This window comes from Theropithecus gelada, chromosome 9 (assembly GCF_003255815.1).
Source record: "Theropithecus gelada isolate Dixy chromosome 9, Tgel_1.0, whole genome shotgun sequence".
In the NCBI taxonomy this organism is placed as follows: Eukaryota; Metazoa; Chordata; class Mammalia; order Primates; family Cercopithecidae; genus Theropithecus; species Theropithecus gelada.
This window is the reverse complement of record NC_037677.1, coordinates 63,765,592-63,783,988: the sequence shown is the minus strand read 5'-3', so window position 1 is coordinate 63,783,988 and position 18,397 is coordinate 63,765,592. Positions and strand designations below refer to the sequence as shown.

Here is an 18,397-nt window from a genome sequence, read left to right as displayed (position 1 = left end):
TATAAAACTTTTAGAAAAAAACACAGGAGAAAATGTTTGCAATCTAGGGCTAGGAAGAGTTCTAACTTGATACCTAAAGCATGATCCATAAAAGGAAAATGTAGTAAGATGGTAAGATTTTGCTCTGTGAAACAGCATGTGAAAACAATGAAAGAACAAGTTACAGACTGGGAAAAAATATTTGCAAACCAAAACTTAACAGTTAAAAAAGCAACTATACAATGTTAAGATGAGTAAATGACATGAGCAGACATTTCACCAAACAGGATATACAGGTGGCAAACAAGCACATGAAAAGATGTTTGACATCATTAGCTATTAGAGAAATGCAAATTAAAACTACCATGAGCTATTACTACATACCCAACAGAATGGCTAAAATACAATATAGTAGGCCAGGCAGGGGAGCTCACACTTGTAATTCCAGCAGCACTTTGGAAGGCCGAGGCAGGTGGGTCACTTGAGCCCAGGAGTTTGAGACCAGCCTGGGCAACATGGTAAAACCCCATCTCTACAAAAATTAACTGGGCATTATGGCACACAACTGTATTCCCAGCTACTTGGGAAACTGAGGCAGGAGGATTGCTTGAGCCTGAGAGGTGGAGGTTGCAGTGAGCCAAGATCGTGCCATTGCATTCCAGCCTGGGTGACAGTGAGACCCTGCCTCAAAAAAAAAAAAAAAAAAGACAAACCAAAGGCTGGCAAGGATGTGGAAAAATTGAATCACTCCAACATTGCTGTTGGGAATGTAATATTGGACCATAACTCTAGAAAATTTGGTACCTTCTGATAAAATATGCATCTATCATGTGACTCAGCAATTACACTGCTAGAGATCTGAGAGAAATGAAAATGTTTTATGTCGACATGAAAACATGTACAAAAATGTTCACTGCAGCTATATTTGTAATGGCCAAACACTGGATCAGCCCAGACATCCTTCAACAGGTAAAACATATACATATCATGGAAAGTACTCAGCAATAGAAAGGAATGAATAAAAAGAATGAAACATTGATATATGCGGCAACTTGAAGGACTACCAGGAAATTACACTGAGTGAAAAGCCAATCCCAAAAGGTTACATACTATATGATTCTATTTATATAATATTCTTAAAAAGACAAAATCATAGAAAAATGGAGGACAGATTAGTGGTTGCCAGGGGTTAAGGATGGTGGTGTGGGGAAGACACGAGGGAGGTGGGTGTGGTTATAAAAGGGCAACACGAGAGATCTTGTGGTGTCGAAACTGTTCAGTATCTTATAGGACACATAAGTTTACATAGGTGATTAAACGATAGAATTGTAAATTATATAGAATACATCATAGAAATATTCATTAATACAAGTGAAACTAGGAAGTTTGAATACGATTGGTAGATTATATCAAAGTCAGTGTCCTGGTTGTTATACTATAGTTCTACAAAATGTTACTTTTAGGGGAAACAGTGTAAGGTGTACAGAATTATTTGAATTATCTCTGAATTATTTTTAGAACTACATGTGAATCTATATTCACTCCAGCCTGGGTGACAGAGTAAGACCCTGTCTCAAAAAAAAAAAATCTGAATGTATGCTACATGCCATCACATGAATAATGTCTGTTTCACAGATGAGGGAACTGAAGTTGAGTGGTTGGTAACTGACTTAAGATTACAGAGCTAGTAAGAAGACAGGCTGGCATTCAAACTCTGGTTTGTTCAGCTGATAACTTAGAATATAATGTAAATGACTTAAGGGTTCAATTAGTTGACTGACGAAGTAAAAAAATAACTATTAATATATAACTTCAAAGGGTGAGCAACATTGTGCTTTCTGCTAATGTGATATAAATTTAAAAGCTTTTGCTTTAGAATGGTATGCTAGGACTTAGGTACTAGAGCATAGTATCAAGAGTACTATAAATATAAGGGGTTTCTTTTTTTGTCTAATAATTATACATTTGAATTGTAAGACTATCAACAGAAAACAAACACCAAAAAGTACCCATACCTACTTAATGTTGGCTTCAGATTAAAATAAAAATATCCTAAACCAAGTTTCAGCAAAATAATTTTATTTCCTAACATATGGTAACATACACATCCAATATGTGCTCCCCTTGCACATCTATTCACAAGTGACTTCCAAATGACAACTGCTTTGATATTTAAGCATGTGTTAAAAGTTATCTTAGTTGAGATTTGAAAAATGCTTTAGATGGATAACATTCTGAGTATACTGGATTGGTCACAGCAGAATTTACTTTAGTTAGATGAGTTCTACAAATTTAAAGCTTTGAAAAGCTACTACTTTTACATCTAATACATCCAGATGAATACGATGCAGCAATATCAGCTTGTATTCCGGAGAAATCTCATTAGTTTTTCTGGTGGTGGAACCACTTATCCACTGTATTCGGAGAAAAGAAAAACAAATTAGAATTCCTGCTAAGAATCAAAATCACACCTAACATATAACAAAGACTAATATACTTGCTTTAATGAATTCTACTGTGAATTACCTGAAAATGAATGGACATACATACAAAATTTCTCTACAGCACATGCAAGTGTTTTCTTTTGGGCTTCCTTCCACTTCATGCTAATTGTATAGTGTGATTTTCAAACTTTTTTTTTTTTTTGAGACAGGGTCTCACTCTCTTGCCCAGAATGGAGTGCAGTAGCAGCAATCATGGCTTACTGCAACCTCCATCTTCCAGGTTCAAGCAATTCCCGTGCCTCAGTCTCCCTAGCAGCTGGCATTACAGACATGTGCCACCACATCTGGCTAAATTTTGTATTTTTTTGTAGAGACAGGGTTTCTCCATGTTGGCCAGGCTAGTCTCGAACTCCTGGGCTCAAGTGATCCGCCCACGTCAGCCTCCCAAAGTGATGGGATTACAGGCGTAAGCCATCACACCCAGCCTTCAAATTTGTTTTTTTTAAGTGGCACAATCATTTTCTTACCAGAAAAATCTTACAGAGAATTCTGATATCTAAGGAGGAGAGAACTGTTTTCTGGGTGAAGCAGCCTGTGGCTAGATGGGAATGTGGAGATCAGCCCACTCAGGGTCCCCTCCAACGTCCAGCAGGCACCTCCACGGAACTCAGAGGGGCACAGTGGGTCATGGTTTGGAAACCGCTATGATACAGTGTGGCACTAAAGGTGATATGTAGCAGCTCATCTTCCTTCCCACGCACACTACAGAATTCTAAAAACATTTCTCACTCTCTTCCCTCTCTTCCTGTGTATGTGATATGTTAAAAATATGTATGTGGCTGGGTGCAGTGGCTCACGCCTGTAATCCTAGCATTTTGGGAGGACAAGGTGGGTGGATCGCTAGCCTGGGTGACATGGTGAAACCCTGCCTGATTAGTGTTCAAGACCAGCCTGGTTCGAGACCTGGTTTGAGACCAGCTTGGGCAACATGGTGAAACCCTATCTCTACAAAATATAAAAAAATTAGACAGGTATGGTGGCACGTGTCTGCAGTCCCAGCTATTTGGGAGGCTGAGATGAGAGAATCACTTTAACCTGGGGAGGTTGTGGGTACAGTGAGCTGTGATCACGCCCCTGCACTCCAGCCTGGGTGACAGAGTGAGAGCCTGGGTGACTCTGTGTCAAAAAACAAGCCAGGTTCAGAAAGACAAATACCACATGATCTCATTTATATGTGGAATATAAAAAAGGTGAATTCATAGAGGTAGAGAGTAGAATGGTGGTTGCCAGGAGCTGAAGGATGGGGAAAGGGCAGGTGATGGTCAAAGGGTACCAAGTTTTAGTTAGACAGAAGGAATAAGCTTTAGTGATCTATTGCACAGAATGGTGACTGTAATGTCTATTTCAAAATTGCTAAGAGTAGATTTCAAACGTTTTTACCACATACCAAATAATGATTAAGTATGTGAGGTAATGATTTCTTAATTAGCTGGATTTAATCATTCCACATTGTAAACATATATCAAAACATCACACTGTATGCTATAAGTATATATAATTATCATTTGTCAACTAAAAATAAAAGTAACATAATTTTTCCATACATCTGTGTAATTTTTAATGAAATTTTACTGGAATAGAAATCTTACCGTCTGTTGGTACTGTGCAAGCAGATTCACAGGGTGGTGGTAACTAAAATACAAAATATTAAAATCTATTAGTCTAATCTCATTTTTTAAAAAGCTAAAAAGGTATACTGACAAAAATTTAAGAGAATCTGGACTATCCCAAATTTTAGGATCTAAACATAATTTGTAATATATAGGAATAACAGAAAGTTTGCTCTACTGCTGAGATGCTAACAAATTCAAGCCTCTTGGATGGTGCAGTGGCTCACGCCCATGATCCCAGCACTTTGGGAGGCCGAGGTGGGTGGATCACAAGGTCAGGATTTCAAGACCAGCCTGGTCAACATGGTGAAACCCCGTCTCTACTAAAAATAAAATTATCTGGGCGTGGTGGCAGGCGCCTGTAATCCCAGCTGCTCGGGAGGCTGAGCCAGAGAACTGCTTGAACCTGGGAGGCGGAGGTTGCAGTGAGCCAAGATTGCGCCACTGCACTCCAGCCTGGGCGACAAAGTGAGACCCGTCTCAAAAAAAAAAAAAAAAAAAAAAAAAATTCAGGCCTCTTGACTTTTTATGACATGGAGAATAATTAATACGAAAAAACCGATGTATGCATATATAACAATTTTATATATACACACATATTTATAAAATATGGGCAAAGTGTTCTCACTGAAAAATTATGATAGCTAACCACTGGCTTTTCCCTTACAATTTTTCTTATTTATCTCAACTTTGTCAGGATTCATACATAAATAAAGATAAATCTAAATGTACTGGTTTCATCATTAAATTGTCCTTTTTTCCTTCTTCTACCCCATTTAGAAGGCAATAAAAAAGTCAGACCTCATTTTCTTTTGTTTTCCTTATTTAGTATTGTAAATGAAAATAATTTAAGATGATCTCGTTCAATCTTTTGGTAAATCCAAATCAAATAATTAAAAATAGTACAAAAGCAAAATTATTGCTTTGACGGGTGCTTTTACTACCTCACATGAAAGCCTTTCTTAGGTTACAAATCATTCCTGCAATGGCACCTAAAACTTGATACCTTCCTCAGTCCTTGCTAAAACCAAGTAAGTAAATTCCCATTGGTTCTTTTGTGGAAGTGGCTTATGATGGGTTATAGGCACACAGGTTACTTGGTACATTCTGGAACCATTTTGAGTTTTACAAATTTTACTACCATGCTATCTGTCCAACTTATGATTGATTAGAATCACTACCTCAGCTTCTCCCTCAGTCAATGACCACTTGTATGTGTTCATGGTTTATAATTTCAAGACTCCACACAGTAATATGCATACAAAAGGCACTCAAGTATTTGTTGAAACAAGTACTTCCTCTCCCCATTTAGCATCATAGTTTTTAGCAACCAGGTTTTTCTTTTTTTAAGGAAACTTTTACATACAGCATCCACAATGGCTCTGGCAGCATCAGGATCACACTTGAAGGGGCTCTCAGACACAGTTGTATTCATGCTATTAAATAAAACAAAAGTAGTCATAAGACAAAATAACAAAAATTATCTCTTAAGAGTTAAAAATTGAGTTGAAAGTGGTTGACCAGGTGATATTCAAGTTTAGTTTAGTCAAAAGCTTTTTCACGTACATTTAACATTCTAATTATTTATTCTGGCAAGGCATAGCTATTCTTGTGATCAATTTTATTCAAACATCTTAACAAGTTCGGATTTAAGAAACTGAGATTGGGCCGGGCACGGTGGCTCACGCCTGTAATTCCAGCACTTTGGGAGGCTGAGGCAGGCGGATCACAGGTCAAGAGATTGAGACCATCCTGGCCAACATGGTGAAACCCCATCTCTACTAAAAATACAAAAATTAGCTGGGCGTGGTAGCGCGTGCCTGTAGTCCCAGCTACTTGGGTGGCTGAAACAGGAGGATCGCTTGAATCTGGAAGGCAGAGGTTGCAGTGAGCCGAGATCGTGCCACTGCACTCCAGCCTGGAGACAGAGCAAGACTTTGTCACAAAAAGAGAAGAGAAGAGAAGAGAAGAGAAGAGAAGAGAAGAGAAGAGAAGAGAAGAGAAGAGAAGAGAAGAGAAGAGAAGAGAAGAGAAGAGTGAAGGAAGGAAGGCAGGCAAACAAACTGAGATTGAATGCTTTGTAACTCTCACTGAAATAGCTGAGAAATGTGAATTAAAATGAGAAACATATCTTTCTTAATTGGAAAAAATAATGAAACAAACAAACAAAAAAACCCAGTTCCTGTAGTGCTGGTGAGACATCTGAAACAGACACTTCTGGCAGGAGTCCTAGTTCAATCTCTCTGAAAAATAATTCTGTAAAATGTATCCAAAACCTTTTAAAAAGCTCATAGGTCTTGATAGAGAAATTCCACCTCTAAGAACCCAATTCAAGACTGAAACGGTAATTTACAAAGGTGTTTACCATATACTATTTCACTATTAATAATAGTGAAAAATTGCAAGTAACTAAAATGTCCAATAACAAGAAATGATTAAAAATAGTTTATCCTTCTTTGCAGGGGATTTAAAAATAAAAAATAAAAAAGTTTACCCATAAAACATATTATACAGAGATGGAATATTATATTATTAAAATATGATCTTTCTAGACTGGGCATGATGGTTCGCATCTGTAGTCTAAGTGCTTTTGGAGGCTGAGCTGTGAGAGGATCACTTGAAGCCAGGAGGCCAAGATCAGTCTGGACAACATAGCAAGACACTGTCTCTACAACAAATTTAAAAATCATCTGGGAGTGGTGATTTGTGCCTGTAGTCCCCAGCTACTTGGGAGGCTGAGACAGAAGGATCACTTCTTTGAGGTTACAGTGAGCTATTACAGTAACATCGCACTTCAGCCTGGGTGAGAGACCCTGTCTCTAAAAAAAAATTATATTTTTAATGACATGAGGAAATGCTTATTATATAGTGTTAAATTTTAAAAATCATAAGACAAGCCGTATATACAATACAATCCTAATTTGTTTTTTGTTTTTTTTAGCCCACTTTAGTCTAAAATATGGATATTTTAAAAATACATTTTTTTGTTTATCCATAGTTCAAGTTTTCCTATATATTAGTCATTATAGTATTAATATAATATATGCCCAATTAGAAATATTCCATCAAGGCCGGGCATGGTGGCTCACGCCTGTAATCCCACCACTTTGGAGGCCAAGGCGGGTGGATCACGAAGTCAGGAGTTCGAGACTAGCCTGGTTAACATGGCAAAACCCCGTCTCTACTAAAAATACAAAAATTAGCCAGGCATGGTGGCATGCGCCTGTAATACCAGCTACTCGGGAGGCTGAGGAAGGAGAAACGCTTGAATCCGGGAGGCGGAGGTGGCAGTGAGCTGAGATAGTGCCATTGTACTCCAGCCTGGGCAACAAGATCAAGACTCTGTCTCAAACAACAACAACAAAAAAGAAATACTCCATCAAAATGAAAAATGAATCATCTTTGCTTACCTGTTATTTAACATACATTAAGACCATTTTCATAGAAATCGTTAAGATACCAAAAAATAGAGAAGTTAACTTAAATGCCAAATCTTTTTCCTTTTTTTTTTTTTCTTTTGAGACAGGGTCTTGCTCAGTTGCCCCAGCTGAAGTGCAGTGAGGCAATCACAGCTCACTGCAGCCTTGATCTCCAAGGCTCAAGTGATCTTCCCACCTCAGCATTGCTACAGGCAAGCGCCACCAGGCCTGGCTAGTTTTTTTAATATTTAGTAGAGATGAGGTCTCACTATGTTGCCCCCACCAGTCTCCAGTTCCTGAGTTCAAGTGATCCTCCTGCCTCAGCCTCCTAAAGTGCTGGAATTACAAGAATGAGCCACAGCACCCAGCCAAATGCCAACTCTTAGGATTGTACAATTTTACACAAATATATATAACTCTTCTCCATTTTTCTTCTGTTTGAAGGACAGTGTTTTCATTTTATAGGACATTATCCTGACACAGAATAGAAGATTTCTGGGAGAATTATTTCTGTACATTAGCCTTTTCTCATACGCTCGCTCTCCTTTTTTTTTTTTTTTTTTTTGAGACCGAGTCTCACTCTGTCGCCCAGGCTGGAGTACAGTGGTACGATCACTGCAGCTTCAACCTCCCCAAGCTCAGGTGATCCTCCCAACTCAGCCTCCTACGTAGCTGGGACTACAGGTGTGTACCACCATGCCCAGCTAATTTTTGTACTTTTTGTAGAGATAGGGTTTCTCCATGTTGTCCAGGCTGGTCTTCAACTCCTGGGCTCAAGTGATCCGTCCACCTTGGCTTCCCAAACTGCTGGAATGACAGGTGTGAGCCACCACACCCCGCCTTGTATCTCTTTTCTAAGTGAAAGTAACAGCACAGTGTCTTATGATTATTAAAATCTTTTCTGCAAGCTGGTCTGCTTTGTGTGTTAAACATGCAAAGTGTTTACACTTACCAACTGATTCCTTTTCCATTCGTTTTCTTAGTCACTAATGCTTTCCAATGGTCATGAGTGCTTTTAATAATATCAATTGCAAAGTCCTATAATTTGAAGAGATTTGCATTACAATGATAAAAAGGTATTCTTTTCCTATTATCAACATTTCCCCAAAGCCTGATAATTTGTCTCTTTTGAATCATTTCCTTATTCTAAAAATGGAAGAGAATATTAAAGTGAATAAACACCAAGACTGTGTTATGTTTCCAGACTTCTGTTTTATGAATCTTTAGATAGTAACAATATGGTTAAATTATAAGTCTCAATAGAAATGAGCCTAAAGCTATAGTTCTGAATGACATATTACCTTATCTTTAAATTCTGCATTAAAAGCAAACTCGTTTTCTGGTTTTCCATCAGGAACCTTATACCTTCTAAACCAGTCCACAGTAGCTTCCAAGTAGCCAGGTTTCAGCCGTTTGACATCATTGATATCTAAGAAGAGAAGAAGCATAAGATGACAGTGACAATGATTTTTTTAAAAAAGAAAGAGAATAAGCAGATTTCAAGATGCACAAATAATTACACATTCAACAAAAATTCCAAGTACTTATTTTGAAAGAGCTGTGGAATGACTTATCATGGAAGTTCAAGATAATGTTGGAGCGAAGCCCCTTGTTGAGAAGAGAAGCCATACATTGAAAGGAAATCATCTAGTGTCTCCGAATACCTCTAACATTAAGTACAGAGAACAATCAGTGCAATAGTAACCTCTGTTAGGTAAGGGCAAACAGCTGGTGGCTACATAATGAAACAACCAGTTTGGCAAATGTAGATAATTCCTATGAGAAGTGTACAAGATACTGAAAAAGACAGAGGTTATCTTTTTTTTTTTTTTTTGGAGACAGGGTCTCTCTCTGTCACCCAGGCTGGAATGCAGTGGCCCGAAAAAGGCTCACTGCAGCCTTGACCTCCAGAGCTCAGGTGATCCTCTCACCTCAGCCTCCTGAGTAGCTGGGACTATAAGCATGCACATGCCCAGCTAATTTTTAAATTTTTTGTAGAGATGGGGTCTTGTCATGTTACCCAGGCTGGTCTCAAACTCCTAGGCTCAAGCAATCCTCCTGCCTTGGCTTCCCAAAGCACTGGGATTACAAGCTTGAGGTACTATCCCTGGTCCAGAGGCAGAGGCTATATGTCAGAGAATCACAACACTATTGCGTACTAAAAGATAAGAAAAATAGATTAGATTGATATCCATTGTTGGGTTATGTATTAAATGTGACTAGACTTTGCTGGATAGTACAGGCACTGTATATAACAATACTTTAGTTCTGGCTGACAGAAAAGTGTACTGCTTAAAAAACTTTAAGTTTCTGTGTAGCCATCAACAATGGCTAGCCTCAATGTCATCAAACTGCACTTTAAATAACAAACTCCTGCACAATGCAAGCAAACGGAGATACACATGCTAAAAAGTCAGTTAGGAAAAGTATTATGAGGAAGAGAAATACATTTGACCACAACAAAAGCTTATTTATATTTGTATAAGATAACATTGCTTCAATCCAATTTATTTATTTTTTTGAGATGGAGTCTCACTCTGTCTCCCAGGCTGGATCTCGGCTCACTGCAAGCTCCGCCTCCTGGGTTCACGCCATTCTCCTGCCTCAGCCTCCTGAGTAACTGGGACTACAGGTGCCCACCACCATGCCTGGCTAGTTTTTTTGTATTTTTAGTAGAGATGGGGTTTCACTGTGTTAGCCAGGATGGTCTTGATCTCCTGACCTCATGATCCACCTGCCTCGGCCTCCCAAAGTGCTGGGATTACAGGCGTGAGCCACTGTGCCCGGCCGATTTATAATTCAATCCAATTTATAATCTGCGTAAAGAATAGCATGCATTCTATTATCATAGTATCACTAAAAGTACAGAAACTTTACAGAATGCACTGGGCAATGTTTAAGCACTAGTAAATTTCAAAGAACTTATAATTTACATAAAATGTGTCACCTGATACAGAAATAATTTGGAAATCCAGAAATCCAACATGCAAATGTTGATGTTTTCCAATACCAGAAACCAATTCTCCATTTATTCAGAAACCAACTGGGTGCTCAGTAATTCAGTGTGATTCTGACACTATCTACCTGGAGTTAGCATCAGATCTCAAAGGTTAGGGGCCCAGTCTCATAAGACTGCCCCACTTCAGATGCCTCCTGTACTTCTGACTGATCAGCTATAAATTGGGGGTTTTCACAATCCTCTCCCTAAGTTCCCTAATTTGCTAAAATGATTCACAGAACTCAGGAAAACATTGAAGTTTAACATTTTGTTATACGCATGCAACTCAGGGACAGCAAATGGAAGAGATGCACAGGGGCAAGCTACAGGATGGACAATAGATACTGCCTTAGGTTGACATTAGGGAAAGCTGCATACTACTTGCACCATGGGACCAGCCACCCTAAGAAAGTTTTCACGGTTCTAATAACCTGAACTGCAGGGAAATAATGCCTTAGTAAATGAGTGCTGACAGAGTGACGGGCTTGGCTTCACTAATCATGGCCACAGCATGCCAAGTTCTCTTGTAAAAGAAGTACATTGGAAATGCAGGCACTGACCTATAGAACAGAGCTGCACCACCAAGTTAGTGAACAGATGGTGTGAATGCACTCTTACCTTTCAAAATTGAAACGAAACGTTAAAGGATTGGCATTCTTCCAGTCCTTCTTCAATGAATTAACACAGATGCAAATATACATCACATCATTTTGAGGGAACATGCTCTCAAGGTGACTCTTATCACTGCTGACATTGACCTCCATCACCTGGCTGAGGCAGTGTTTGTCAAGTTTCTGTGCTGTAAAGTCATTCTCTCCTGTCCCTTACCCACATTGTAGTCGTTGGAAGGAAGTCACCATGCACAACTCACAATTAAGGACCTCCTTGAGAATGGAGTATCTACATAAATTATTTGGAATTCTTCTGCTTTGAGATTTATCTATTCTTCCTCATTTGTTTATTTATTCAATCATTTATTTATGTCAGTATAGACTCATGGATATTTATTTTATGTTCCAGGTTATATTAAAATACTACTTTATTTTCTTGCTCAAATTGTTCTAGCTTTGGCAACTCCTATGTATGTACCCAAGAATAAAAACATAAGTCCACACAAAAACTTGTACAGGAATGTTCATGGCAGCATTACACAGTCAAAACAACCCAAACGTCCATCAACTGATGAATGGATAAACAAAATGTAGTATATTCACACAATGGAATAATATTCAACCATAAAAAGGAGTACTGACAGATGCTACAATATGCAATATGGATGAACCTAGAAAACATTATACTAAGTGAAAGAAACCAGAAACAACAACAAAAAAAATCCACATATTGTACCAGTCCATGTATGAGATACCTAGAATAGGTAGAATAGGCAACTCCATAAAGACAAAAAGCAGATTAGTGGTTGCCAGGGCCTGGAGAGGAGGAGGGAATAGGGAATGACTTGAACTAGTGGTGATGGCTGCACAACCTTGTGAATGAATGAAATGCCACTGAAGTGTACACTTTCATTAAAATGGTGAATTTTATGTTATGTAAATTTTACCATCAAAAAAAAAAAGAGGGGGGGAATGAAGTGCTGATACATGCTACAATATGGATGAACCCTGAAAACACTTATTTCACTAAGTGAAATAAACCAGACACAGAGGCCACCTATATGATGCCATTTACATGAAATGACAGCATAGGCAAATCCATAGGCACAAAATAGATCCGCAGTCACCTGGGACTGAGGGAAGCGGGACAGAGAGTGATAGCCCATGGACACAGGATTTCCTTTTGGGCTGATGAAATGTTCTGCAATTAGAGAGTGGTGATGGTTGTACAACTTAGTGAATATACTAAAAACCACTGAATTGTGCATTTTACAGTGGTGACTCTTTGATATGTGAATATCTCAATTAAATGTTTTAAAATAAATAAACATAGCAACTGAGTGCTGGTATGTGGGGAAGGAAAGGACAAAGAAACAGTAAGAACTTACCAGATTTTTTCTGTTCTGGAATGAAGGAGAAAGTGTACTTAGTTAATTACAAGTAGTCATAGAAATAATGCTTGAACAGTGCTTTGTTCCTCCATCCTTTAATAGTTTGAAGTAATGGGCTTACAATTCTGTCATTACAGGTTAAGTTTGGTGGTGTTTATGAATTAATTAGAAAGACTTCAGACTCTTCAAATTTTCTTACCATTATAGTTGGCTGCATCAGGATCATCCACATTAATGGCAATGACTTTCCAGTCGGTTTCCCCTTCATCAATCATAGCCAATATGCCTAGAACTTTCACGCCAATTATTTCACCTCTTGCACATACCTGAGTCAACAGACAAAGTCAGGACAACATTACAGAATGAAACTCTAGAAGACAGTTTTACTTGGCTAACAGGAAGTAAGAAAGAGGCCAAGTTCTTGTGAATTTACCTGGAGACTGTTTCTTTAAGCAAATTTTAAAAACCTAGGTAAGTAAAAGTTTCATCAGTCCTATTAAAGTTGAAAACAGGACTTATAGGTCCTATTTTCTTCTAGGTCATAGGGAAACCAGTACATAGCTCAGGGTAATCAATGTTTTTTGCACTATCATTGATTATACTGAAGAATAAGTCCTCCATAGTCTCAAATATGTATCTTAATATGCTTTACCTTTTATTTTATAAAAGTCATTGAGTTAAGCAAGTCATACAATGACTTTAAAAGTTTATGACTTAAAAAACAAAATGAAAACTTTGTTTTTAGTTGTTTACTATTTCTCTGAGCCTGAGAGAGACATAAAGAAATAACTATAATCAGAATCTTAGAACAACCCTCCTTGATGGAGGAATTACTACCATGAATCTCCAACTCAAGAGGTTATTTGGTTTGGGTCAATTTACTGATCACTCTAAATCGTTAGGCAAGGTTTGCCATGGATTGAGAGGGAATTTCCCTCCTGGTACCTTTCGTCTATTAACTAATTATCCATCTTCTAAAGCAATGCAGAACACGTCCAGTTTTTCTAGATATATGTTCAATCACACATACACAGACACGTTTTTTTTCCAGACTAGGTTTAAACGTACAAATTATAATATACAAATGCTTAAAATGCAAGAGAAGCCTTTAATACCAAAGAGACATCATTATTTCACTAATATTCATCCATTTTATTCACAGTATTTTTTAAAGTATGAAATTTGGTATACTTCATTAATCTCTCAACACTAAAGAAAAAAATGTCACATTTCATTACCTTGCTTCCAATTTCACACACATCAATTGGGTCATTGTCACCACAACAGCCAGTATGTTTATCATTGTGCCCTGGGTCTTCCCAAGTCTGAAAAAAATAATACTTAGTGTATATCGTTCCTATACATATGGACAAAATGGATCATGTTGAGAATAATAGATAACGTCCTATGACTCTTCAGCTATTTTTTTTCTCATTGTTTTAGTTCTTTATTCGCATGTAAGAATCTTAACTACGCACAATAGTTTCAATTAAATGTTGTAGCTCCTACTACACATATAATGCTAAATTTAAGCTTTAAAACAGATAATGATCCTATTTAAAACAAGCAAAAGCCAACTACTTAATAACTGAGACAACAGGGAAAACACAAATATAGACCGAAACGTTTACTTTAAAGATGTGTGGTTTTAGGCCGGGGAGGCTGAGGCAGGTGGATCACCTGAGGTCAGGAGTTCGAGACCAGCCTAGCCAATACGGTGAAACCCTGTATACACTACAAATATAAAAATTAGCCAGGCGTGGTGGTGCATGCCTGTAATACCAGCTACTTGGGAGGCTGAGGCAGAAGAATCGCTTGAACCCAGGAAGCAGCGGTTGCAGTGAGCCTAGATCATGCCACTACACTCCAGCCTGGGCAACAGAGCGAGGCTCCATCTCAAAAAAAAAAAACAAAAAAAAAAACAGAAGATAAAACACACAAACATGTGTGCGTATGTGTGTGTTTTCTTTTCTTTTCTTTCTTTTTTTTTTTGTTTTTTTGGTAGAGACAGGGTCTCACTATGTTGCCCAGGCTTGTCTCAAACTCCTGGGCTCAAGTGATACTCCCACCTTGGTGTCCCAAAGTATGGGATTACAGGCATAAGCCACTGTACCTGGTCTTAGATTTTCTTTGTAATAAATTCCCAAAACAGAAGTAGGTAGGCAAGAATAGTAAGATGGAAAGGTTATGTTCTTTTTCTTTTTTGAGACAGAGTCTTGCTCTGTCACTCAGACTGGGTGGAGTGCAGTGGCACAATCTTGGCTCCCTGCAACCTCTGCCTCTCATGTTCAAGCAATTCTCCTGTCTCAGCCTCCTGAGTCGCTGGGATTACAGGCACACGCCACCACACCTGGCTAATTTTTGTATTTTTAGTAGAGATGGGGTTTCACCATGTTGGCCAGACTGGTCTTAAACTCTTGACCTCAGGTGATCCTCCCACCTTGGCCTCCCAAAGTGCTGGGATTACAGGTATGAGCCACCACACCCAGCCAAAAGGTTACCTTCTGATGTTAAAAGTATCATCACTGACCAGGAGTCAAGACTGAAACGTTTAATCAGGATTTTCCAGAACTTTACATGACTGGTTTTCTTTCCTTCCTAAATTGTAAGCCAGAGTCCTTGCAGAACATCTCACAAAAACACTGATAGCCTGTGCTAGCCAGGATGTTAGGTTTAAAATGTAGCTGTTGCTATTGGTTCTTTTTTCCTCCAACTGGAACACATTACTTGGATTTTTTGGCTACTCAGCTGGAGTAAAGGCAAAAGATAAATGAGAAGGGTGATAAAGGAAGACCACATCTAACAAATCCAACATTAAGAAAGCAAAATCCAACCCACAGAATAGTAAGTATTTCAGCAATGTTCTCCTACAAGGATGATATATCAAGGCTGAATACTATTAATAAATCCATTGAGGCCGGGTGTGGTGGCTCATGCCTGTAATCCCAGCACTTTGGGAGGCCGAGGCAGGCAGATGAAAAGGTCAGGAGTTTGAGACCAGTCTGGCCAATATAGTGAAACCCTATCTCTAATAAAAATACAAAAAATTAGCTGGGCGTGGTGGCGGGTGCCTGTAATCCCAGCTACTCAGGAGGCTGGGGCAAGAGAATCGCTTGAAACTGGGAGGCAGAGGTTGCAGTGAGCCAAGATTGCGCCACCGCACTCCAGTCCGGGCAACAGTGTGAGACTCCGTCTCAAAAACAACAACAACAACAACAACAACAAAAATCAATTAAAGTATAAGGTGAAACACTGTAATTAAGACAAACAAATGACTTTGTGCTTACCTAACAAGCCAGATGGGTCAGACCTATGTTCTACTATCTTATAGGTTGTTTCATAGTAGGTTCCATTTAACAGACTTCATTGTTAATAAAAACAAACCATTTATCAACAAATTCAACTGAATGTTTATTTAGTGTCTCAGCATTAAATTTTAAGTGCCACAGCACTGGCCTAGCCGAACCAGAATTAAATAGATGTCATTTACTCATTATAGACAAGATCCTAGTGATTCTTCACTCAAATATTAAATAAGAACCTGCTACATACTGACATTGTGCCAGGAATAAATTGGTAAACAACCCTTCTCAAAGGGTTGACTATTTAAGAAAACAGGATCCCCTCATTACTTTACCACAAAGAGCTTGACCTGAAGAAGAGGGAATCAAGACTCTAAACATAAAAGTCAGCAGTTATGAGAGCTTGTATGTGCAGGTGTTAAGTGCTTTATTTTTTGAAATAACCATACCACCTACATACTGTGAATAGCTCAGGGAGGCAATATTAACGTCCCAAGGAGAAAGAAAGTGAGGCAAGTTAGATAAGCTAGGAAGTGGCCATCTTGGGATTTGAACTCTGGTCTGTCTGGTGCCAAAAATCAGTGCTTTTGACTACTACCATACACTCTTTCTTGACTGAATAGACTTGCAACTCGGTCTGTAGAGAATTTATATAGCTTACAACCAGTCCAAAAAGGAAAAAATATTTCAGAAAAGAATAAATGTTCAAATCTGAATTTAAACATTGTAAATATTTACCTTTCAGTTTATCTTGAAAATAAGTTATTTAAGGAAGCATTCAAATGAGTTAATTATCCCTTCTTATGTTTTTAAAATCTACCATAGAAAAAACTCTCCACAGGTATTCAAATCTTTTTTACGAATAGCAGTAAGTTAATATTTAGTAAGTTAAAAAGTACATCGTCAGCAGTTGCATGAAGACATACCTGAGGGATGGCACCATAGTTCCAGATATATCCTTTGTACGGGAACAAATTCGCAACATAGCGAAGTTTTCCTTTTTTCACATCTTGTTTAATGGGGTTTAAAGGGTCCTTTGTAGCAATCTGAAATAAAAAATTTCAAATCGTTGCATATTTGGATGTGAAATACTATTCAAATAAGGATCTGAGGAAATGAATTATGGTATCTATGTTCCCTAATTCCACTTTAATGATATATTCTATCCCTAACAATTTTATAATTGAACTAAGGTGCTTCCATAATCAGCCACTAAGTGGAAAGGTTATGTGAGGGATAAAGGAACTATCAAGAAGGGAAGAAGAACATTTACTAATTCTAGAAAGCAAAGACTAAAATTACCTGGAATAAATTCTAATGTTTGAGTAATAAAAATATTGTAATTTTTATTAAAAGGGCAAAATAAATACTATCCAATTTTATTTTCCTTTACAGAATTTAAAATTATTCAAATACTCGGGTATTTATTACACACAAAAAATGTGATTACTGTAAAAGAGTATGTGGTATAAAATGTTATAAATATCCATAACAAAAAGGCAATGATGGTAGGTATCGTCAGAAAGAAACTAACACCATGCAACTGAATTCCAATGAGAGTATCTGTGGCTGGGGTGACTAAAGAGGGGTCAGTGATGGGCTTACAGAGAGTAAGAGAAGAAAAAGTAATTCTAGGTTTTGGGAACATCGGAAGCAAAGATGTTGGGAAGAAAAGTTTGGGGCATATTTGTAAACAGCTGAGTTTAGCTGGAGCCCAAAGGAAAGACTGCTGGCAATGGGAGATACAACTAGAAAACAGACTGGGACCAGACGGAGAAAAACCTTGGAGTTCAGATGGTTCATCCTTGATCAAGTCAGTGTGACTCGATCAAAACCAATATCCTAAGTCTCACTCAAATGTAAAGTGAAATATTACCTCCATTTTTGCATTAGACCAGCGTGGCACTTCAACTACCATGTGGAACACATCCTGAAAAAACAGAGAAAGTGAGATGGTCACAGGAGCCAATTTGTTCTTTGAGGGAGCATGCACTATTTCTTCCAAAGTCAAACTGTTCATTGTATCATATCTTTGAAGTCAATTGGATTTTCAACAAAATGCATCAAAAAAAAAAGAGAATGATGGATGAAGAAATAATGCAATTATAGGAAAATATTCATTATAGAATCAAGGTGGTCAGTATATGATTGCTTACTGTATAGTTCTTCTTAATTTTTATTTACTTCTAAATTTTTTGTAGAGACAAGCTCTTACTATGTTGCCAAGGCTGGTCTCAAACTCCTGGCCTCAAGTGATCCTCCTGCCTCTACCTCCCAAAGTGCTGGGATCACAGGTGTGAGCCATCTCGCCCAGCCAACTTACTATATAAATCTTTTAACTTTTCTGTATGCTTTAAGTGTTTCAGAATAAAAATTGACAGTGGAAAGAATGTTCCTAGGAAGGAAACAGTTCTTAAATAAACATAACAGAACCTGTATCTCTGAAGAAGACCATCTTCAAAACACTCTCCAAAGGCCAGTGTTATTTCCTTCAGAGACACTGCAATTACTCAAAATGTTTTCAGAGCTTCCATTTCAGAGATGGTTTATAAGACAAACCCCAAGACAGCCTAATTACTTGAT

General features: G+C 38.1%; 1 protein-coding gene across 2 annotated transcripts in view; it reads right to left on the bottom strand.

The window, feature by feature from the left end:
• Positions 1–2,037: 2,037 nt before the first annotated feature.
• The window catches only part of PPA1 (pyrophosphatase (inorganic) 1), a 29,790-nt gene continuing 13,430 nt past the window's right edge, over positions 2,038–18,397 (bottom strand). The window contains exons 3-11 of one of the 2 annotated variants that reach the window (XM_025396075.1): positions 17,691–17,744; positions 16,741–16,860; positions 13,751–13,837; positions 12,712–12,838; positions 8,814–8,941; positions 8,465–8,550; positions 5,460–5,529; positions 4,073–4,115; positions 2,038–2,393 (exon numbers count right to left, since the gene is read on the bottom strand). In XM_025396075.1, the coding sequence (XP_025251860.1) occupies positions 2,362–2,393; positions 4,073–4,115; positions 5,460–5,529; positions 8,465–8,550; positions 8,814–8,941; positions 12,712–12,838; positions 13,751–13,837; positions 16,741–16,860; positions 17,691–17,744 (747 nt within the window). In that variant the 3' untranslated portion in view covers positions 2,038–2,361. Of the gene's footprint in view, positions 2,394–4,072; positions 4,116–5,455; positions 5,530–8,464; positions 8,551–8,813; positions 8,942–12,711; positions 12,839–13,750; positions 13,838–16,740; positions 16,861–17,690; positions 17,745–18,397 lie in introns of both variants that reach the window. The other variant, XM_025396074.1, reaches the window with a different exon arrangement.